Here is a 23,102-nt window from a genome sequence, read left to right as displayed (position 1 = left end):
GAAGGCCTTTCTTGAATATCCCAAGATAACCTGAATGGTTTGGGAGTAATTCTTAACATCATCTAGTTGGTAGGCAGATTTCTTAACCAATTACCCAAGTTATTCAAAACAAGCAAAAGGGAAGATGAGATTTCTAACAAGCCCATTACCTCACCCATCCCTGCTTCCAAAGCAAGAGCTGACAGGAAGAGAATCACTTTGCGGTCAGTTGTTTGACCTGCAATGTTAAAGTTTTTCCAATGGGAAAATTTTCCCACTCTATGGGAAGATACTTCCAATACCATTCTTTAAAGCAAGGGTCTCCACCCTTGGCAATTTTACGACTAGTGGAATTGGAACTCCCAGAATTCCTCCCAGAATGAGGCTGCCTGATGAATTCTGGGAGTTGAAGTCCACACATCGTAAGGGTTGGAGACCCCTGCTTTAAAGCATCAGGCACCCTTTAGCGTTTTCCCCAACCCACGCAACTATAATACACAACTCAGTAAAACCCTAAGACTTCTTAGCATTTCTTAAATATTCAAAGAAAGGGATTGTTTGGGGAAATTCCCTAACCTCAGTGTTGTGATGTGCCTAGTTTGGTTTTGTTTCTTAAAGGGGGAAAAAAAACACCAGTTCCTATATGGCCTCCAGTTACCAACAGCACAGAACAGCTGTTGCATTTTCAACGCTGACAATGCTAATGATTTACAACCACAGCCCAGTGAAAAATAAAACAGCCACCCTAAAATTGTTTGTCCTCCTCTATTTCTTGTGTTACGGACCCAACCACCACTTATTGGAGATGCAAACAGGTCTTTAACCTATCTCAAAAATGGGGGGGGGGGGAGACATTCCTTAGGTGATTTATTTATAGAACTAGAGCAACACACACTAAAAAAATAATAATAATTAATGTACTTCTAATTTCAAAGGTTTTGTCGATACTACCTGTTGGCTGAGTTTTTTAAGGTAAGAGATAACACTGTAACTAAGTCCACAATCTAAATTATCTGATATCAGATTTGGAGCTCCCATCATCCTTAGGGCTTTCTTTAATGGCTATAAGGAAAACAAAATACACAAGAGTAAGAAGAGAATCAAATCTTTTTTTTTCTTTCAAGAAATTGTTTGTTTGTTTGTTTAAAAAAAAAAGTCTCAACAGATCAGTACATGTGAAATTAAGGAACAGCAGAGTTGGTGCTCCAGTATGCCGTGTTTTTTTTTTAATTTTTTTAATTTTTTTTGTTGGAAGCATGGATTCAAAGTCGTACATTCCAGTCGTTTACAGCATCTCATTGTGGGTGGTCTGGGCCACGGAACCAGCCTGGCACCCCCACCAGTTAGAGCACAGAAGCCGGAGACCCTGATTGCCGGGATGATGCAAGTCCACAATGAGGCATCTTGCCCAAGCTATCCAGGTAATTTCCATATCGCCCATCTAGTTTAATCAGCTTCCCTCCCACCTCTGGCTCAGCCAGGTGCAGGGTTAAATGCTACCCTCTCCCTGCTTATACTACTAGCAGTAGTAGCCCGGAGATCTGAAGTTAATGGACCCAGAAAGGGTGAAGGGGAGAAGGAGGGAAGGAGGGGGCTGAAAAACAAACCCCCCCAAATCCAATATGCTAGGCGACAGTTCCAAAATGTTTTGTTTTTTTAAGGGGGGATGTACTAAATTGCAAGCATTAAGAACTTCGGAACCCTGCCATGCAAGTCGTTTTACTCAGAAGACATGCGAAAAGGATGTTTCTCGAGGAACATCCGCCAGCGGTTCATTTGGGCCCATAAAAAGGACAAATCTACATACCACTAAGTAGTAAGGAGGCATGGTTTTTATGTAGCTCTCCAATGCCTGTCGCCACTTCAGATTTGGCTTAAGTTTGTGAAACTTGAAAAGGTCATCTGCAAAGAGGAGAAAACAATCCAAGTTAACCAAAAACTGTGCACCAGCACTTGGACATCAAAGTAACACAACTATTTCCTGCGCCACAAGATTTTTCCCTTAAGAACCAAGATTCAAAGGGATGCGGGTTTCCAAGATCAAATCCCAACGCTGGAACTGACAAAAGGTATTTTTGCTTCTAAAGACACACAGAACGCGATCATATGCCACAACTCCATCCAGGGTTACCACATAAAAGTAACACGTCTTAAGAAAAGACAATTTGGCCCAGGTGTGAAGTCACGGGAGCAGGACAACCTGAGCGCTAATCACACGTGAGGCAGAAGACAACTAGGTAAACCTTGGACCATTCACTTTCAGCTCTCTAGGAAAAAGGGAATGACAAGCCACTTCCAAAAACGTTGGAACTGGTTGGACGTGTCCATGTAGCCACCATTAGTTGTGTTTGACACAAAGGCAAGGGGGGGGGGAAGAGAGAAATTGTGTTACTTTACTGTGAGAGCTCTGAGGTAGGCCACGGCCTGCTTCCAAAACCGGTTCAGAAGCAGTCCTTCAAAGCAGGCTGAAACCCAGCACTTTTTCAAAGCTCTTTTCAAATTTCTGTCTGAAATTATTTTTCAAAGCATGCCATACAGCCTTAAACGGAAGCCAGGGTCTTTTCCTCAGCTTTCAGTGCCGTGTGTTCCCTTGCAACATAACAAGAAGCTGAAGCGAATGGGACTCCCATGAACTGAGCAGTGTTGCTTGTTTCAAAATAGGTAACTAAGCAACAGATGGAATTCCTGGTAAGCTCTTACTCAACTTTTCCTGATAGAAAAGGGACCTCAAACAAGCCATCAGGAACGTGTTACTTTTGGGAGACACAACTGGGTGGAAATTCTTTTTAGAAAATTCAAGAGTTACTTGACAAAGCCAATCATCTGCCCCCAGCTATCACCCCAGACAGATGCGAAAATCTCCATCTCATGCAAATCTGTAGCCTTCAACCAAACACTGGGAAGGGCAACTTAGAGAAGAGCCTTCATTTTAACATCTCCGTTCAGTATCTTTGCCAGGTCAGGCAAAGAAAAATATTCTCAATTTTTAATATAGCAAATATAACAATGGACCAAAAAAAAGTGGCAAGAAGCAGACAAAATCTGAGGAGCGGCCAAATCAAATCCATGTAGTTGGAAGTCACTAGGGATAAAACAGGAGCGATTTATCATGTAGGTTTCTTCACCTACACCCATATGTATTTGAAAAAAAATATTAAAGAAGAATAGCAAAGAGTTCCTGGTTGTTGTTGTTGTTTTTGACCTACAGGAACAGAGCAAGGTCTGAAGCAACAGGAAATCTCAAGTAAAATTATCTACCCCCTCAAAAGGAGGGAGGAATAGAATCTCTTATTTACCAGCAGTTCTCTCTCCAAAATCACTCTTTCAAAATATACCCAAATGCACAAGAAGAAGCAGAAAGTGTTTCTGATATAGGAAGGCCAAAAATAAACTTATCCACAATCCGTCTGAATTTTTGCAACACTTTTGTTCCAAGGAAAACAAGAGTGTTCAGAGGGATTAAAAAAAAATATTTTTTTTTGAGGAAGATACTCAAAAGACTTAATCAGCAAGTAATTCAGTTGTGCTTCTGGATATATTCCTCAACTGAGTGAGGCAAGAAAGAGCACAAGGCAGACACACTTCCATTTATCATTCCCCCTGTTTGCAAAAATTACCCAACCACAGAACAAACATCTTGACTGTGAGTCATGCAGCCTGGGATCTCCACCCTGCTGTTCAACATTTAGTCAGCTGGACTGAAAAATAAAAACCTTAAAAAAAAAACCCGAACACGTGAAGCGAGGTAAGAGATGCTGAAAAAGAAATCAGCCTGACGTTTTGTTTTCGGTTGTGAAAACAAGTGGCCGGCAGAGAAAGAAAAAGGCAGAGCTGTCAAACTTGTCAAGTGCAACTAAGAGGCTCAAAACTCGGTCTCTGGTCACTTGCAAGGCAGGGAAATCCATGCGCTTCTGAAACACAAGGCCGGGGCAGGACAAGGACGGTTACTGGCCTGCACAATGAGCCAAGAGTCGGGAGTTAATGGGCAAAAGCTGAAATTGGGCTCAGTGACGAGGAAAGCAGAACGCCGCACAACCCCGAGGCGTTTCCTTCCACAGAGTTCACAAGCCAGAAACTAATTTTATCCTTTTAGGCAACGGCTAACCACCGGGGTCTGCAAGGAGCTCAGCTGGGCCCTGAAAAAGGACTCGCGTTCTAAATGTGGGGAGCAACTTCCGTAGGCAAAATGCCTCACAATCCGTGTGAGTCACCATCATCATTATCATTGTGGCAACTCTGAAGAAGAGGCTATCGGCTTTATGCTGAGAGGGAGGATATCCGGGGCACCTAGAGGCCATCCAGAGGCATTCACGTTCAAACAGGGAGCCTGGACTTGGGTTAAAACAAAACGGGCTCCTCCCTACCCAGGCATTCTGCCTTCGGCACCAAAAACTGAATACGCAGCATGGCAACCTGGGTTTCCACGACCGAAGAGGTCGGGATCCGGGCTAAAATAAATCTTTGTGAAATAAATCCACCCAGAGATAAGGTGCTTATTTCTTGCAAAAGAAGGGAACAGCAAGCTTGGTTTTCTTTTTTTCTTTTCTTTTTTTTTTTGCGTCCCCGATATTATAAACCCTTGGAAATTCTGAGCCCAAGTTCTCAAATGAAAACAAAACACAGGGCTTTATATACATGCTGCTGCAAGAAATGTAGACACCACAGCCTGAAAAGAGGGAAAAGAATGGAGGTTGAACCTTACTCCAATTAAGGAAGAAGCTACGAGTCTAGGAGGTGAGCAGCATCAAACATGCACTGGCAGCAGGTGGCTCTCCTCCTCTGCTGCAGAGAAAAAAAGGGAGAGGGGGGTGTAAAAAGCCTCTTCTCCCAACGTAGCAGTTTGCAACACTTGGTTCCCATCCCGTTTAAGAAAACGGCTGGCAAACATACAAGCACGGACACAGATAGACAGACGTCGGGACGACCTTCCTACGATGCGGGCGGGCGGGCGGGGCAGCGCTTACCGAGCAGAGGGAGCAGAACGGGATAGTTGTAAGGCATCACATAGAGATTGACACAGGTCAGACTGGTGCTGGCCTTTAAATAACCAAAGGGGTGTCCGAGCTCGCTGTATTTTGCACTGCTGCTCACAAAGACCTAGGGAGGAAGAACAAGGGGAAGGGAGGAAAGTTAGGCACACCGGGCGGGACAGAGCAGTTGTGGCTAACTATTGAAAAAAGAAGTTGTAAAAGAGGGGTTAATAGTCTGTATGTTGGCAAGATAAAAAGTTTGCCATATTTTTTTATAAAGAGGTGACTACAGCTTCATGTCCTTTGATTTAAATGTCTGGTTTTTCTCCAGTGAACCAATAGCTTTCCCAGCCCTATGCTTGAACTGCAACTCCCAAAACACCCACTCAATGTAGCCACTGATGGCAAGGAGCATTGTGCTCCTCTTTATCCAAAAAGGATCAGATTTGGGGGGCAAAACATGATATAGAACAAACGTGGCCTAAAGAGTTTGTTTCTCAATCTGCCCTATTTACTATCAAAGCATCACTTCGTCATGCTAAGATTAGGGCCCCATGGAGCTCTCTAATCCTAGTTAGCCCACAATCTCTTTTATAATCACCTGTCAAACAATTCTCACATTATCAGTTGTCATTCATGTTAATGCGAAAGACAACTGTGTCTTTTCCCGAATCTGGGTCCAAGAGAGGGTTTAATCAATTCTTCTCTCTCTCTCCCTCTCTTTTAAACTATGTTCTGGAGAGGTATGTTACAGTGACCAATAAGGCTGGACAAGGGAGAGGAGAAACTGTAGAAGACTTTCACGACCAGGTAATTCAGGGGACCAGAAGAGGGGGAAAAGGGAGATAAAACACATTCTCTCCACCCCTGCAACTACTGTAGGGGAAAAAATGAATTTTTCCTGCCAGTCCACTAACATTCTTACCACTCAGCAGCAGGCAATTCCACACAACTTGGAGTTACCTGTGAAATGGATTATTATAAGCAGCCTGCGTGTGAAATGTCAAGCAAGGCTACCCATCTGTCTGCTCAGAATAGTATGGCTGGTCCAAATGACAGCAGGAAGAGGATGTTCTCTCCCTCAAAATCTTCAATTAAGGCAAGAGTAATAAGGATTGAACTGGGGAACCCTCTGCAGGTAACCCAGAGGTACCCAGTGAAGGAGCGGAACAACGGGGCTGGGTCGGCTATTTCCAAACCTTTTTAAATCTGTAGGGCGTAAAGGATCTGAAAAAACAGACCGTGCAAGTACCTGCCAGCACACGTGAGACAACTTCCGTTCCAAGATGTATTGCGTTAAAGGCGACGGTTCTAGTTCGTACTTGTCAAATGGCAGCTTGTCAATCACCATCGGCTCGCAATCCATGCAGGAGAACCTCACTACTGGATGAGCTGTGCGAGGGGGCTGGAAAGGATGTAACAAGCAGAGTCAGAAGCACTGCGGAAGGTTCAGTCCAAAGCTCGTTCCAAAAAGTACTGATGGCTAACCATTTTAGCTTAAGCCAACACATGAATTCAGAGGTCATAACCAGATATTTTTTTTTACAAACCTCTAGGAACAGTTATAAAGTAAAATAGCACTGATGTTATTCAGTGTTTTCAGTGTGCTCAAGGTCCTTCATAGGTGACATTTAAACTATTGGAAAGTCAGGAGATGGGAATGGAGCTGGGAGACAGGACAACCCTAGGCCCTTTTGGACGAGCTTAGAACCTGTACTAAGAACACATCTGTTAGGATGCTGTCTCGATGAAGGGGCCCAGGGTCCTCAGGAGTATCTTACATACCAGCGTTGGTGAATTCTGATCGGGCCAAAAAGATTCAGGAATTGGCCAATGGCCAACAGGCACCCCCGTTTTAGGGTTTGGACGCACATAGATGAGTTTATGACAGCTGTGCCACGGCTGAGAACCGAAGGAATTGACAGGCCTCGTGGCATCCACCAGTCCATCTAAAATCCAAGGAAAAACAGCACAGTAAGAAATACGGAGCATGAATATGATCACCAGTTATTTCGACACTGCCACAATGCAACAAAATAGAGGTTATAAATATCAGTGCGACTTCTATTTAATAAATTGGAGCACCCATCCAAAACCTAATTTGTATCGTTTGTGTCAGTTCAAAGTCTTAGGGGTTTAACGGCCAGAATCCCATTTGAAGTCAGCAAAGATCCTTCAACCAAGACCTATAAAGCTGAGGGTCTACATAAAGCTTTAATTGTTACCTTCCCCAATGTGAGGAGGATCTGGCCCCGATTTTTCAAAGTTAATGACCACGCCACTCTGAACCTTCTGAGCAAGGGATTCTAAGCACTGGTTCAACATGCGCTGGGTCCGAACACAATACGAGCGCCCTGGAATACAAAACAGGGAAACAGATAGGTTTTAAATCAGGCAAGTTACAAGAAACGTACTGCAGGCTTAAGTGCTGTAGAAAGAGGGAGGCTGCACAATTTCATTTAAAGGCACCTTAGAAAAACACTGGACTTGGAACACTTTCAGAATTAAAGCAGAGGGCCATTTTTATTCCTGTTTGATCCCATTCTGGAAAAAGATTTTTATGGAAAGGGGAAAATAAGAGTGACAAGGGAGTACCATGCTCCCTTGTTGACAGTATGTAGAGGGATTTTTAATCTGGTAAGGAATGTTTTTTAAATGGCGCTCTCTAATCGTATCTCGAAAGAAAAGTGTTTCTAGGGCCAGGAGGCAAAGTTTTATACAAAGAGTGTCTTGGATGTTCATGATGCTTCTTCTAGAACACTGATGGCTAACCTTTTCCGGACCAAGTGTCCAAAGCGCGCCCGAATCCCCAAAATGCAATGCGTGCATGCCCTTGCATGTGCCCTGTGCATGTGCCCCGCCCCCTGCGCATGCGTGCGCAGACCCCCCACATGCGCCCCATCCCCTGTGCATGCACAGCAGAGACCCAAAGACCAGATGGTTAGCAGGAAGTGCGTGGGCATGCACAGTGGAACTGAACTGGGCCAACAGCTCGCGTGCCCGGAGACTGCTGCATGCCAGAGGTTCGCCATCACGGTTCTAGAACAACCAAAGAGTATTATTAACAACAGGGACCTTCGGAGCAATCCGATCTTTGTATTTTCCCCCCAGCCTGTTATAGTGACAAGTTTGACAAGGCCTTCCAAAGGGCAAGGTTTACTAGAAGATTAGAAAATATATAACCATCTTCATAAACTCAACAAGGACCATTGCTCTGGAGCTGCTGCACAGATGTTCTCAGGAAGCCAGCAGAGATGGGGGGGGGGGGAGAAAAGCCAAGGCACAACCCATGAGAGAACAAGTTGAACCAACTAAAGTTCAACCTTGTCTGCCCCGGCTAGAATCTCACATGATTTCCAAGACTGCTAAACTGCAAAAGCTGGCTACCTCCAGTGACTTCGCACATCTGCGTGATGGCAGACTCATCTGTGGGAACGCTCCCTAGCTGCTCGGGTTCCACTGAAGGGGCTCCGGGCAAGCGCAGCACGAGGGCAAACAGCCGTTGATCCCAGCGGAACGGTTCTTTGGTTAGCTCGCTACCAGGCAGGGGAGAATTCAGGGGCAGATGGAGCTATAGGAAGAAGGAGAGAAACGTTTTAGCTAAGAGTCTGCCAGGACTCCACAAGCAAAGGTGGCCAAAACCACAGAAGAAGAGAGAGCACCGGTGAACAAAACAAACAATCCTGCATTTTTAACAAGACTTTGACTCCTTTATAAGGAGAATGTTGACATTTTAATAGCAAACTTGTGCCACGTTCAGAGCCTAGCCATTTAGTCGTGTATCTTACCTCCTCTTGAACAGAAGAAGTATTCGTCAGCTTGTTTCCATCTGTGATGGTAATTAAAATCGACGGCTCTAAAAAAAAGGGATTCCTCCCCTTCGGAAAGAAAGGAACAAAATGCCAAAATTAACACCTTCAAAGAATCAAAGAGGGCGATGCTTGAACGTAAACAATCGGCTGAAATTAACCCCAAGAAAAGAGGAACAAAAATTCAGTATCTGGCTAGGAGGGGGGGAGGCAAAGATTTCAGTCTCCCTGGAAGGGTGAGGGGTCTCCCAAATGGCCCGTAGAATTTATTGTAAGCGTTATCAGTAACCGCTCTGGTCCCTTTTACAAAAAAGCTCTAAACCTTCTTCAGATGAGGAAGCGAGGGACATTCAAGGCCAGCACCCCATTACCTGCCCGTAGTTGTCTATTCCAGAGACTAATCTGTTGAGGTTCAGCAGGTCGAAGGATGATCGCAGGGCCTGGCCGAGGGTGGTCAATCCAGACGCTTGCAGGTTTTTCAGTTCGTTCATGAAAGTGGCATGGTTTTCCTTCCATCCAGCCTAAAGAAAGAACAACAGCCACGTTTACTTTGCGACGGCCAAGAAAAAGGGCTTCAAAACAAGTCGTTATTCTTATTATTTTACTGAATAGGCGCCATGCAAGAATGCAAGGGATGAGGAACGATTCATTCAGGTAAGTGTCGAATGAGCTCAGCCGCCTGAAGGATTCCCGTTCCAGGCTGGCCTTCCACGGCCCCCACTTTACTGAGAAGGCAACGTGGCCCACCCTCCTCCTTTTCTGCCGTTTCAATGGTTGGCAGCAGCATCTTTTCAGATCTCATTCCAATAGGTTTAATTTAAGTGAATGGCTACAAAGAGCCTTTGAATCACGGCTAATCTTCTAGGGCTATTACATTAAATTGCCAAGCGTCACTGGGCAGGGAACATCCGCCAAATAAGCCATTCTATTTCATAGTCTAGAGAGTAGTTTTTTTTCACCCCTGGAAAAAATGGTAGTAGAGTACAGGAACTTTCCCAGGCTTTTAATTTTTTCTGTGGAAAAATAAAGGAACGTGGCCAGATTGGTATACGTAGTCTCGGAATCACCGGATATGCTTTCACTCTCTGTGAGAAAGTTCTATTGACATCACACAATTTTCCTCCTTAGCCTCTGCCGTGTTCGACACATAAAAAGACTTTTTGGTAACCAGATAGAGAGCCATTTTTTAAAATTCCAGAGCTAAGTTACTTATCAAATAGATGTGAGGTATTTAACTGCAAATCTTCCTTCTCCCAAGAAACAGGTCTTCTCAGCATGCCAATGATGAACCTGTTCTAAGCTTTCTTGTGCTCAACTTGCAAAGAAACCTGAAGTTGCTGTTAACATTTGCTGGAAACATTACAAAAGATTTAGGACACTGGCTTTTGTAGTGGCTGCCATGACCTCATCTCTCCACACCCTACAACTCACCATCTTCAACTGTGGCTCAGTTTAAGATGCAGAAAAAGTGACTGAGCGAAGCGTGGCAACTCCCTACCACCCTACCGTTAATACCTAATTTTAATCATACAAGTTAGGCCTTTGGGTCTAAAACATTGAAGGATCCCGTTAAAGGATCCACTAAGTGAGTAGCAAAATATCCCCAATACAAAAGCAGCAATTACTGGCTTAACAAAAACTTAATTCACTAACCAAGAGCCACCAAATAAATACACTGATATATAAGTATCAACTTTAAAATCCAGGAGCTTGATAAACTGTTGCTCTCTGGAAAAGATCGTTTTGGTTTAAATGACAACCAAGTTAATACACTATTAACACTAATCAAATTAAGATATGGGCAGCAACTACTGAATACAAAAATGTATACAATTTCATTTCAAGGGCTGGGCAATGCACTGCAAAACACTGGCCAAATTAACAGGCTTTGAGTTTTTAAACCATTTTTAACATTTTAGCACAAGGCCCACCCAGCTAAGGAGCAACATCTAGCCAACTTCAGCTGGATCTTGAAATGCTAAGGGCAGTCAGACAAGGTTAGCACTTTCACTGGGGATGCCAAAAGAGCCAAGAGCTGAAAAGTAGCTCTATCTGGTTATCTGAAGTAACCTATCTCCATCTCCAAAATGGTGATACCAAATTACTGCTTTTCCCACAGTGGAACAAGTGTGGGAAACTGAAGGCCACTTGTGAGAGCTTACAGAGAGATGAAGTGGTGTGATTCAGGTGTTGGTCCACAACATTAGATCAGGATTGTGGCTCAGGTTTATTCAAATTTATACAAATGCGTCTCGGCATATATATTTGCAGCTTTTAAAAATCTGAATAACCACAGCCTCATTACTTGCAATATTCTAAATACATCGTGTACATTTCGGATACCTGACACCAAGTACACCGTATTACGCCAGGGAGGTTACTTGACGCCACACAACCTCCAGAGAGGCTGGAAAGGTGGTATGAACACAGGGCTTTTAGAGAACCAACTTCCCCTTTCTCCCTCCTTCCTAGATCACCAGAAAAAGCGACGAATAACCTGCAAAGTAATCTGGTGGATAATTCTCCCAAATATTTGTTCTGAACCAATAGAATTTGAATTAACAAATGTATTTGCTCAGTCATGAATGCGTGAAGGCAGGATATACTGTAGATCACTCCTGATCCCAGTTTTTGGGTATGTCTAGTCTATAGGGACGCGGTGGCTTAGTGGCTAAGATGCTGAGCTTGTCAATCGGATCCTTAGTGCCATGTAACGGGGTGAGCTCCCATTACTTGTCCCAGCTTCTTCCAGCCTAGCAGTTCGAAAGCAGGTAAAAAATGCAAGTAGAAAAATAGGGACCATCTTTGGTGGGAAGGTAACCGCGTTCCGTGCGCCTTTGGCATTTAGTCATGCCAGCCACATGACCACAGAGATCTCTTCGGACAGTGTTGGCTCTTCGGCTTTAAAACAGAGATGAGCACCACCCCCTAGAGTCGGGAATGACTAGCTCATATGTGTGAGGGGAACCTTTACCTTTTTAGTCTAGTGAAAAGAAGGGGTAGCAGGGTTCCAATATTTGAGAGGCTGCCACAAACAGGAGTGGGCTCAATCTATTCTCCAAAGCACCAGAAGGCAAGACAAGAAGCAACGGATGGAAACTAATGAAGGAGAGAAGCAACCCAGAAATAAGGAGAAATTTCCTGATGTGACAATTAATCAATCAATGGAACGGCTTGCCTCTAGAAGTTGTATGTGCTCCATCACTGGAGGTTTTTAAGAAGAGACTGGACAGCCATTTGTCTGGAATGGTCTAGGATCTCCTACTCAAGGATTGGAGAAGAAGACCTCCCAGGTCCTTTCCAGCTCTCTTATTCTGTTATTCAATGCTAGCTATTTGTCTTTTGTTACAATCAACCCCTTATGCGAGAAAAACAAACTATCATTCACCCTTTTAAATAGAAGAACAGCCCTCTAAATCCACCGCTGGGGCCTGACAAGAACACCCCCCGCCCCCAGAATGACATCTGTTAGAAGCTGGAGCCCTGCAAATGAAGAGACAACAAGTATTCCTTCCAACAGAGAAAAATAACCACAGAGGTGTGCCTTAAGAATGGCAGACTGAAAAACAAGGAGGGGCTGGCATGATTAACTGGGCAAATTGCCAGGAAAGGTTCTCTCCCCCCCCCAAACTTTATCCCAAAGGGCATTGGTTGGGCCTTGTGAAGTTCCAATTTTCATTAGACCTTGAAGCTCCAAGCAGCTGTTATCTCCCTAGACCAGGGGCCTCCAACCTTAAAACTTGTGGACTTCAACTCCCAGAAGTCCCCAGTCAGCCGTGCACAGCCACCTGGGGAATTCTGGGCTTTGAAGTCCACGGGTCTTCAAAGTGACCAAAGTTGTACACTCCTGCCCTAGATTAACCAGATGGCACTCAGCAATTAAACCACCACCCAAAATGTAATAATAAATTGCCATGGGCAAATTTTTACCCGATGGCTCTTGGTACGTGGTGCTCTTTGAAAACTCGCAAGCCAAGTTTTGCAACCCTTCATTAAAAATGCCACACCCTGATGGAGACATACACCGCCATGGCAGCTAATTCGAGGAACAATACAAGCCTTCCACATCATACTTCCAAAGGTCAGAGAGAGAGAGAGAAAAAGAACAGAAGGACCTGTTGAAGGACCTTCTGTGCACGGGAGGTGTTCCCTCTCTGCAAACAAATTAACATAAACAAAGGATTTAACCTGCCTTAAACCAGCTGAAAAGATTCTACCATGAATTGTGGGCAGGAAATTCCATCTTCGGCTCACCCTTTTTAAACACCCTCAAGTATGGCCAGACTGACTCATAAGCGATGATTTAAATATTTTAAACTGGACGGTTTGATCCACCTGCAATCTCCTTTTGAAGGTCTTCTATACAGGTGGTCCTCCGACTTATAGTCATTCATTTAGTGACCATTTGAGGTTACAGTGGCATTCAAAAAAAGGGACTTAGAACCGTTGCAGTATCCCCGTGGTCACGTCATCAAAATTCGGATGCTTGGCAACCGAACTCGTATTTATGATGTCTGCAGAATCCTGTGATCCCGTTTCGCAATCGCCTTCTGACAACGGGCAAGGTAGATTCATTTTATAACCATGTTACTAACTTAACTGTGGCTAAAAAGGTTATAAAAATTAGGAAAAACTCAACTGTCTCGCTTAGTAACAGAAGCTTTGGGCTCCGTTATGTTTCTAAGTTGAGGATTATCTGCACTTGCTAGGAATGGTCGTAGAATAGCGGGCTACAAATCTGTGTAGTTTCTACTCTTAACGTTCACCCCTAAAGGCCTGTATTTAATACATTAGGCCTGATAACGTTTTTCTTCATTTATGGACTAGAACATTTTGTTGAATTTCCTTCCCTCCTCCTTGTCCAAAATCAAGAGATTTGGGAACAACTGCTGGAACGAAGGTGAATCTACGTGTGTCAGGATAATGTTGTAGCATCCAATCTGGGCCGGTCACTGGGGACCAGAGTTTTTGTCTTTCGAGCTCTTGGACTCGTGCTCTGAAGATGGGCTCCAGTACAAGCCCAAAAGCTCGGAAGACAAAAACCTGAGGTCCTGGTGACCGGCCCAGATTGGATCCTGCACAACTGTTAGAAGATGGTATATCCCAAAGAATCCGTCTGCATTTGCCAGAAGAGCCGCTACTCCACAATGCCTTAGGCCTGCTTCTGTTTCTCGGTACCCAGAAAGTTGTTCTCAGAACTTAAAAATTATTAGGGAGGGACTGATCGGGAAAACTGCATTTGTGATGGAAGGTTTAACCACCCCCGCAGTCTGTAAACCAGAGAATCCCAGGTTTTGGTATGTTCGGGTCTTTTCCCGTGTAAGATTGGAAGTATTTAGGCAACGTGTCAATGAGATCTCACTCATCATCTTTTTTATTTATTTATTTATTTACATTTCTATCCCGCCCTTCTCCGAAGATTCAGGGCGGCTTAGAGTGTATAAGGCAATAGTCTCATTCTATTTGTATATTTTTACAAATAGAATGAGACATCTTCAGGCTTTGGCTTATGTTCTTATGTGCTTCTAGGAGTATGTGCTTCGTGCTCCTAGAAGCACGAAGCTGAAAACACCAGCCTGAAGATGACGAATGAGACTTCGTCAAAACGTCGCCAAGACACTTCCAATTTTACGCGGGAGAAAACCCAAATAACCAAAGACCTACCTACAAACACCCGCGAAAACCTCAGAAAACATATATATATATATATATATATATACACACACACACCCCTCAGAAAACATATATATGTTTGCTCACATAAGAACTTTGCTCACACTTTGCTCACATAAGAACAAAGCCAAAGCCTGAAGATGATGAGTGAGATCTCATCGAAACGTTGCCTAAATACTTCCAATCTTACACGGGAAAAGACCTGAACATACCAAAACCTATATACACCATAGATATTTTCTGTCAAAGCACCTGGTCTGCCCCAATATGGGAGGGAGCATACAGCTTAAATATATATATATATATATATATATATATTTTAAAGGGCTAGGCAAACACAGAAGATTGTATTTCTAATAGCTAGAGATAATTTTTCTGCTCCTCAGGAAACCAAGATTTAGAACAGAACAGAGTAAGGGACCTTGGAGGTCCTGTAGTCCAACCCTCTGCTCCGGTTAAATTTAGTTCCATCCTAGGCGAGATTTAATCTTCTCAAGCAGCCATAAAAGTAAATGTGCATTAAATTCTTAAGGCCGGCAAAACTGGGCTTTCAGGACGCTAATATGCAGGAAAATCATATGCAGTTCCAAAACGAATACTGCAGTGTCTGGAGAAGGGGATGAGCTGCGGAATATTAGCCTTTTCAATGCCTCCCGCCCCACCCTGCGTCACATTTGACAAGATACTTAAATGTATTCTGCCAAGTTAATCTGTTTTTATCATTATTCCAATTCTATAGCTGCCCTACTTTTATTTCTAGAACTATCCCTGGCTAGGTGTTATAAAGATGTAAGGGACACTAAAATTAACATGTTTTGCTTGAGTGTCCAGAGATGGCTAAATTGTTCTCTGCAGATGTTAAGAAATGCTTCTCCAAAGCCATTTTTCAAAATTAACTCTGTGATGTGAATTTACTCCTGGACAATCCGTAATTCCATCAACGGAATCCACGTGCATCTGAGGGTTCCCGAGTTTTAACAACAGCTCGGAACTCACTATTTCCGATGCTACCACCTTTTACAAGTACAAAGGCATATATTTTGGAGGAGTTACGAAACTCTCCAAATTGGTCACATGTGACAAGACTTCTGCTTCATGTTCCTCGAGAAAGAAAACATCTGATTCGCCATGAAGGGTTAAAGACAGACACTAAATTCCATTTTCTGCTGCCACTTACATCAAGAGTGTCTACTCCATTTTGAGGCATTTAAAGGCAAGTAGCTTTGGAAAAAGAAACAGGAAGAGCCTTCCAGACCAGCGTGTCAAGAGAAGTTTCCGATGACAAGATCCGGAGAGACCAGCCAGAACAAGTCTTGCCAGCACAGCTCTTCAGAGCAAGAGATGATGACGTAGGGAGACACAGAGGTGTGAACCAAAGCCAAGTCAGAGCACTACATGCACAAGTTTGCGTTGGCACAATTATGTGCAGCCAAATGCAGATGTCTTGGTTGCTGCCCTCAGTGGTGGGTTTCAAATTTTTTTACTACTGGTTCTGTTGGGTGTGGCTTGGTGGGCGTGGCAGAGGAAGGATAGTGTAAAATCTCCATTCCCACCCCACTCCAGAGGAAGGATGCTGCAAAATCCCCATTTCCTCGCAAACAGCTGGGACTTGGGAGGCAGAGAATAGATGGGGGAGGGGCCAGTCAGAATTTTTACTACTGGTTCTCCGAACTACTCAAAATTTCTGCTACCTGTTCTCCAGAACTGGTCAGAACCTGTGAAACCCACCTCTGGCTTCCCTCCATTCTTAACCTCTGCAAAAGCTTTCAGCTGGATTTCTGGTGACCGGTTAAACTTTGTGCTTTCTTCCACAATCCCTCTATTTCTGACATGAACTGCTAAGGGTTATCTTTAAGCATTTTTGTTCTGCGAGACCCATTTCATCCCCATTTTAAAAGTTTCAACTTTTAAAATTCTGAAGCAGCCCACGAGAAACACAATATTCCACAAGGAGGAGAAGGAAAAAAAAGAAGAGAGCTTCAACCAGAGAGAGAAGTTTAGAGGCCATGGATTAGTTCTTCATCCAATCTGGAGAGACCTACCAAAGGATTATTTTGCTATTCAGGCAATACAAGGCGGAAGGACTATCCAGAGATACTGGTGTTTTTTTTCCCCTACAGGTGTTTTAAAATTCTATAACTCTCACAAGGATATAAGACTACTTGGGGGAAACAATGCAGCCCTGCAATATTGAATTTTGATCGCTGGGCCATTCCAAAGTTTGGTATTGATTATAGACCTTTTGGCGCAAGCAGATAGTGAATCCCAGAAAACAAGATATGAAGATGGGAAGGGGATGTTTCCGAATGCTTGTTCACAATGTAGGATTTGCCCAGCAGCTCTAAAAATCCAAACAGCCTTCAAAATACAGGGTGCTCCATTTCTGCAAGGCAAAACTCGTGCATGAAAAAATAAACTGAAGAGAAAAACCTATGAGCAGAAGCTGAACAGCTTTTTGCCATGTTGAGAATTATGGTCTAAACTCATCAAAATAAGAGGATGAGTCCAGGAGATTGACTTGGTTACAGATCTGTTTTGGGGGAATTCTTAGAAGATGAGCTCAATGGTGCTATTTGAGAGCTCAGCGACAAATTAAACCCTGTATGTGATCTGAATGGAGACCCTTCTTAGACACTGTGTCTTGTGTCCCACAGGCTAAAGATCATCACGAGTCAGATAAGAAAGAAGGGAACGGCTGGTTCTTTTGCAACGTTCCCTATAAGCCGGCAATCAGCCATCAATTACACTCCTAAGGATCACTGCTCTTTATAGCCCGTCCAATGTCGCTGAACGCTTTACTTGGGAAATGTAGATTTTAGGCAAAAAGCTGACCTAGAAGTTCTCGAAGTCATCTCCTTCTCTTACTGGTTAGCTTTGAAGTTATCCTTCTTACAGATTAGCTATCGGCGCTGCTACAATAAATATTTGCACTCACTCAGACTGTTAAGTGGCTGAGGAAGCAACGGCCAAAACTAAAATCGTTGGGCAATGGTTACAGATGACATACCTATTGGCTACCTACATTGCCAACCACAAATATAGCCTTTACGCCTGACAGAATATGTGGAGCTCAGAGTTAAGTTGTGGGGTCCTTGGTGCTCTCTGAGCTCAGTTTGTTTTCTGGCAGACGTTTCATGACCCAATTAGGTAACATCATCCGTGCTAGCCTTTACATCTTCTGGTTCACTTCTTTCAATAATGTGGCTGCAGGATCACAATTAATATTTAATGTCGTATCCTCAGCAACTAATTATGATTTTGTCTCTGTAGTGTTCATGTTTGGCATTTTTCTTCCATTTCCACCATCAACAGCACCAGAGACTTTATAACGGGCCTTGCAAGAAATTTATTCTCAATCCTAATTACAGGATTGGCAGCCTAATCTGGGACAAAAAGGGCCATTTCGATATTTTTGGCATTCCGGGAGATCGCTAGAAAGCTCAATTTAGTAAGAATTGGTGCAAAGCAAAGTTAAAGAGGACTGTTTTAAGAACATGGGCAAAAAAAGAAAAGTGTGGCTGAGGTCTTTTCAATGTTTTAAGGGAGCTGATTGTACTTTTTAAAAGTGTATCTTGTTTCCAGGAAAAGTAGAAACGCATCCCTTGGTTTCCTCAGTTCAACTTCAGCCATGGGGCTCAGTAGGTGGCCCTGAGAAGCTCATTTTTTCTGACTCTCAATTCTTCTTGAAAGATGGAAGAATGGCTGTAAAAATAACAACGCAAACGATAGTGAAAACAACTGAAAACTACAAATATGTATACTGTTTCCAGAATGGCAGGTGCCCCTTTGACTAATTCCAGTCTTATTTTTGGCTGACAAAGATAAGCAAATTGTTTCTGAAGAACGATTCAGAAATCAAGAACTCTCAGAGTGCATTTCAAAGAGAGCTCCTGAAATGGACAATTATTCTTGAATACACTTTCAACATGTTTGCATTAAGGAAGTAACAAACAGATGCACAACGGTAGCTGAAATTGCAACAACAGTGGCACTCCTGGTTGTTCGAAGCAAACCTTAAGGATATAGAGAAAATTGTTTTCTCTGGAGGCAAAGCAAAAAGAGGCAAAAGACACAATTTTCTTAGTGGTGTCAGAAGAAAATGGAAACCCAAACAAATTTTTGACCATCTCCTGATCAATTCACAGTAGACAAGCGAAAGGAACGGGCTTCTGCACCCTGTTCCAAAAATTAAGGATAAATTGTCAGTTCAGTTCAGATTCCATTTTCTCCTACTGCACAGGTCCAGTTTTAAAGATTTTGAAAAGGTTACCAGACCATTGTTTTATTTTGGTTCTTTGGGAATGTGGCCAACGGGCAGTACTGCAGCACTTGAGATCCATTTTTATCAGAGGGTCTTATTGCAACCCAAGCAATTTTAAGCTTCGTATAAGAATGAACGTTAAAAAAAATGGGCTCCTAGCAGGGAATCCTTTTCTCAGAAAGAGGAAGCAAACTTTACAGCTGATCTTCAACCAAGGAAACTGAAAGGAATTCATTCACAATACTTAAGACTGAAGTGCATGACGAGAAGAACAATTTTTGTTTATGCAGATCGAGGTGGGATTAGCAACAAGGAAACTGGGAGGAGTAGAAACTGAAGAACTTTCCCAGAAACAAGCCTGAAGCCTTTAAGGCCCTGCCAAAAGGAAAGGATGACAGAAGTAAGGGGAAAGGAAACTGCTCTAGGTCTCCTCCTTCCCTCTGTTAATGAATCAACTGGCTACCAGAGGAGATGGAGAAGGCCTCATGCCCCAATGCAGCTACTCTCTGGAAGTGAAAGATGTGGAAAGGAATTGGAAAGCTTTGAAAAATTATCTAATCAGGAGCTCCCTTTAAGAAAGAGGGGATACAGATTGTTGTTTGTACAGGTGCCTGATTGCCGTGTAAGGATAAAATAGGCCCCTATCTGGAGATTAATATCTAGGACTGATTTAAAATGTAACTTAATGCAATTAAAGAGTCATCTTTATTCAGTTCAGAATTTAGGATGGTAGTAGTGGGGGAAGGGCAGGATTTCAAGGCAAAAGCTACTTTATCGTATGAAGAAATTGTACCCTGGCACAGAAACCAGATTACGCTTCCAAGCATCTGTAGGGAGTCTTATTGAAAGTGCATTTTATTGTGCGCTTTTATGATAAAAAGTGTTGCTGTTTAACAAGCACAAGGAAAGACCACCTTGGCGGGAGGGGAAATAGGTTAGGGAAATTTTGGATTTTTTTAATCTACAAATCAAGCTTTCCCCATCTGGAGCCCTTCTGTCTTAAGCCACAGTGAGGAGGAGATGCCTTGCGTGGGGGCTCAATGGAGATGCTTGAGGGGAACAGATGAAGAATTCGTGTTTTCTATGAATACAGCAGGGACACCATGAAGGTGTGTAAAGGAAGGAATACTTGTTCATTTGTTTGGTTTTCAGGAGAGCAGAAAGAGGAGATGGTAAATTTTAGTCCCAGTTGAGGTGTGAAAGATGGCTGAGCGACTTTGGGCCAATCACCAGTTGTGACTAGTTGCGAGAAAGACGGGGTGACACTGGGCCAATCCCTAGGAGTCAGTGAATTCTAGTCCTGCCTTACCCACAAAAGCCAGCTAGCTGACTTTGGGCCACTCCCTTTCGCTCAGGCCAAACCACTTCACAGGATGGGGAGAATGGGAGAAAGATAGATTGGACACATTTGCCAACTTGAGTAATTTATAAAAATAAAGGTGGAATAAAAATAAATAAAAGGTGTGGGGACACCTAGAGAAGGCAACGAAACCAGGATGCTCCTCTTCCTCGGGTGGCTGCTGCTATTATTATTATTATTATTATTATTATTATTATTATTTACAATCAGCCAGATGTTCAGACTGGATTCGACATTTTTATCTACCTAGAGTCCTTAGCAAGGACCTACAATTATTATTACTATTGCTATTATTATTATTGTTTAGATTGAATATAGCCCTGAAGAGGCCAAAAGAGAAAGAGAAAGATAGATATCGTGTTTTACCGAAAATAAGACCTTGTCCTATATTTTTTTGAACCCTGAAATAAGCTCTTGGCATTATCACCATGCGCTCAAAAGCCCGATTGGGCTTATTATCAGGGGAGGTCTTATTTTGGGGGAAACAGGGTAGATAGATTAGATAGATAAAATAGAATAGATAGATATATTAGATAGGATAGCATAGAGATAGATAGATAGATAGATAGATAGATAGATAGATAGATAGATAGATAGATAGATAGATAGATAGATAGATGGATGGATAGCACCTAAGAGAGCAATAACCCTTAGATTTCCATACAGCTTCCCAGACCTCTCTAAGCAGTTTCCAGAATCAAGCCTCTGATCCCCAACCATCCGGATCCTCACTTTACGACCTCAAAAGGACGGAAGGCTGAGTCCATCTCCAGCCTGCATCCTTTTTTCTTTGCATCCTCTGCACCCAGGTGACCTTCAGAGACAAGAGCCTCCATCCCCCCCACTCCCGCGGCGACCCTTCCTCCCCCCCTCCCTCAAAGCTAGCCCCCTCCTGCGTGTGTAAGAGTGAGTGAGTGAGTGTGTGCGTGTGGCGGGGAGGGTCGCGTGAACGGCTCCGCGTGTGCCTGGGAACGGAGCGGCGGCGGCGGCAGCCCCCTCCCCCGGAGGGAGGGAGGGCGGGAGGGGGCAGGGGAGGAGGAGGCGGAGGGCGGCCGCGTGGTGGGGCGTCGGGCGGGCCGGCTCTTCTCCTCCTCCTCCTCCTCCTCCATCTCAGCAGCGCCCTCAGCCTCCCTCTCGCTCTCTCTGGCTCGCTCGCTCGCTCGCCGCCGCCGCCTCCATACAAAAGCAAAATGTCCGCCGCCATCTTCGCAGGCAGGCAGGCAGTCGGGCGGGCGGGAGGACTGAAGCCCCGCGGCCGCCTCGCCTCTTTCCCTCCCGGGGTGGGGGAGGGGGGGGAGGGGAGGAGGGGAGGGGGCGAGGGAAGGGGCTGCCGCCCCCCCTCCTCTTCCTCTCTCTCCCCCCCACCCCACCCCCACCCCGCTTACCTTGATGCAATAAGGCGCCTCGTCGAAGGTGACCAGCATGTACCTGTCGCCGCGGCTGGCCGGGTCTCGGGCCCTCAGCTGCGGAGAGAGAATGCGGGGGGGGGGGAGAAGAGGGAGAAAGAGAGTGAGATGGGGGGGCGCTGAGGGGGGAGCCGACACGCGTTGAGGGGGGGAGGCCCGTGTTACGTGTGAACGTGCTTGGCGGGACGCGCGTCGGGCAGGCAGGCAGGCCCGGGCCCCACCTTCATGAAGAGCTCGACGGCGCCCTTGGCCACGTCCAGGTAGCTGGTGCCCAGATACGCCCGCTGGTTCATGGAGGCGGACGTGTCTATGAGGAAAAGGAGGATCGGCATGGTCCGCGAGAGCCCCGCGGCGGCCAAGGGCGAGGGCGCCCCGGTTGACGGAGGGGCAGCCGCCTCGCCTCCTCCTCCTCCGCGCTCCCCGCTCCTTGCTCCGGCCGGCCTCCCCTGCCCGCCCCTGCCAGCGCTCCGCCTGGGCGACCCTCCGCTCCGGCCGCCGGGAGTCACTGAGCGGCTCCCAACTTCGGCTCGCTCGCTCCCTTGCTTCGGCGGCGGCGGCGGCGGCCGGCACCGCCCCTCGGGGGCGGGGAGAGGAGGGGCACGTGATCCCGGGCGGCTCCCCGTTGGCTGCCGATTATGCCGAAATTTGCATAGGGGGCGGGGAACCGCGCTGCGGCAGGCAGGGCGGGGAAGCCGAGCGGGGCTCCGCGGGCCTTCGGGAAATGATTGGCAGACGGGGGAAGGGGCGGGGCCAGGGACAACGCGGCGGCGGCGGCCGCTCCGCTCCTCTCCGCAGAGGGGTCGGGGGGAGGGAGGGAGGCGGATGTGGGTCGGGCTCGCTCGTGGGGGTGGTTGCTTCGGCTCCGCGGGGGCCCCTTTCTGCTCCCGCGGGTCTCCAGGGCTTCCCCTCCCGAGTTGGGGGATCCGTAGATCTCCGCCGTTCCGCCCCGAGAGGTGATCTCCTCCGGGATCGGGCCCTTGATAGGATCGGGTTGCGCCCGCTCCGAAGCGCCTCTTGCGCGCTTGGTGCCAAGCCGAGCGCCTCGTTCCCCCCGCAGCTTCTGCTGCCCCCAAAGGCCCGGGAACCTCGTTGCTTCCCGGGCAGTGCCGCCTCTGCCGGGGTCTCGAGACCGGGAGACAACCCTCCCCCCACCACCGCCACCCCTTGGGGGCATTTCGGGGGTCTTTCGATTCACTCATTGCCGAGCGAGGCTGGGTTTGGGGTCCCGTGTGAAATCCAAAACCAACCGCGGCTTAAAATCTGGTGGGGTCGGTGGTCCCTGCATTAGCCCTTCCGAGCGCCTGGATCCAAGCTCGGACAAGTCAAAAACTCGTTCGGACGAGCCTGACTGATAAAACCGGCCCGGTGTCCCAGCCGCTTCCTCCAGATCGGCTCTTGGAAGCACACGAGGCTATAAACGTGGCTATTTGCGATTGCTTCTTCAAAACCTCCAAACCGCTTTCAAGGTGGTTGATTTGGAGGCTCTCCCGTTCTTGCCTCCTTTGTGGGAATGGCTCATTTCCTGTTTTCCCTGGCCATTTGCATTCGATTATTGTGCCAGGTCGGACTGGAACCAGCTACGTAAAATAAAAGGTTCTTGCCCTTAGAAAAATCTACTTGCGGGTCCTTTCAAAAATAGGTATC

General features: G+C 45.6%; 1 protein-coding gene across 4 annotated transcripts in view; it reads right to left on the bottom strand.

Moving 5' to 3' along the window:
- LOC131205110 (integrator complex subunit 6-like) overlaps positions 1-21,963 on the bottom strand; it is a 30,119-nt gene extending 8,156 nt beyond the window's left edge. For 2 of the 4 annotated variants that reach the window (XR_009156717.1, XM_058197016.1), the window contains exons 1-11: positions 21,680-21,960; positions 21,438-21,515; positions 9,130-9,279; positions 8,738-8,827; positions 8,337-8,520; positions 7,175-7,303; positions 6,735-6,898; positions 6,202-6,354; positions 4,944-5,076; positions 1,787-1,881; positions 931-1,041 (exon numbers count right to left, since the gene is read on the bottom strand). Coding sequence is in view for 2 of the 4 variants with exons in the window: in XM_058197016.1 (XP_058052999.1) it covers positions 931-1,041; positions 1,787-1,881; positions 4,944-5,076; positions 6,202-6,354; positions 6,735-6,898; positions 7,175-7,303; positions 8,337-8,520; positions 8,738-8,827; positions 9,130-9,279; positions 21,438-21,515; positions 21,680-21,790 (1,398 nt within the window). In the remaining 2 variants the exon portion in view is untranslated. Of the gene's footprint in view, positions 1-930; positions 1,042-1,786; positions 1,882-4,681; positions 4,762-4,943; positions 5,077-6,201; positions 6,355-6,734; positions 6,899-7,174; positions 7,304-8,336; positions 8,521-8,737; positions 8,828-9,129; positions 9,280-21,437; positions 21,516-21,679 lie in introns of those variants that run through there. The other 2 variants (XM_058197017.1, XR_009156718.1) reach the window with 2 other exon arrangements.
- Between the last annotated feature and the right edge of the window lie 1,139 nt (positions 21,964-23,102).

This window comes from Ahaetulla prasina, chromosome 11 (assembly GCF_028640845.1).
Source record: "Ahaetulla prasina isolate Xishuangbanna chromosome 11, ASM2864084v1, whole genome shotgun sequence".
Classification (NCBI taxonomy): Eukaryota; Metazoa; Chordata; class Lepidosauria; order Squamata; family Colubridae; genus Ahaetulla; species Ahaetulla prasina.
The sequence above is the reverse complement of the archived record's forward strand: the minus strand, read 5'-3'. Positions and strand labels throughout refer to the sequence as shown.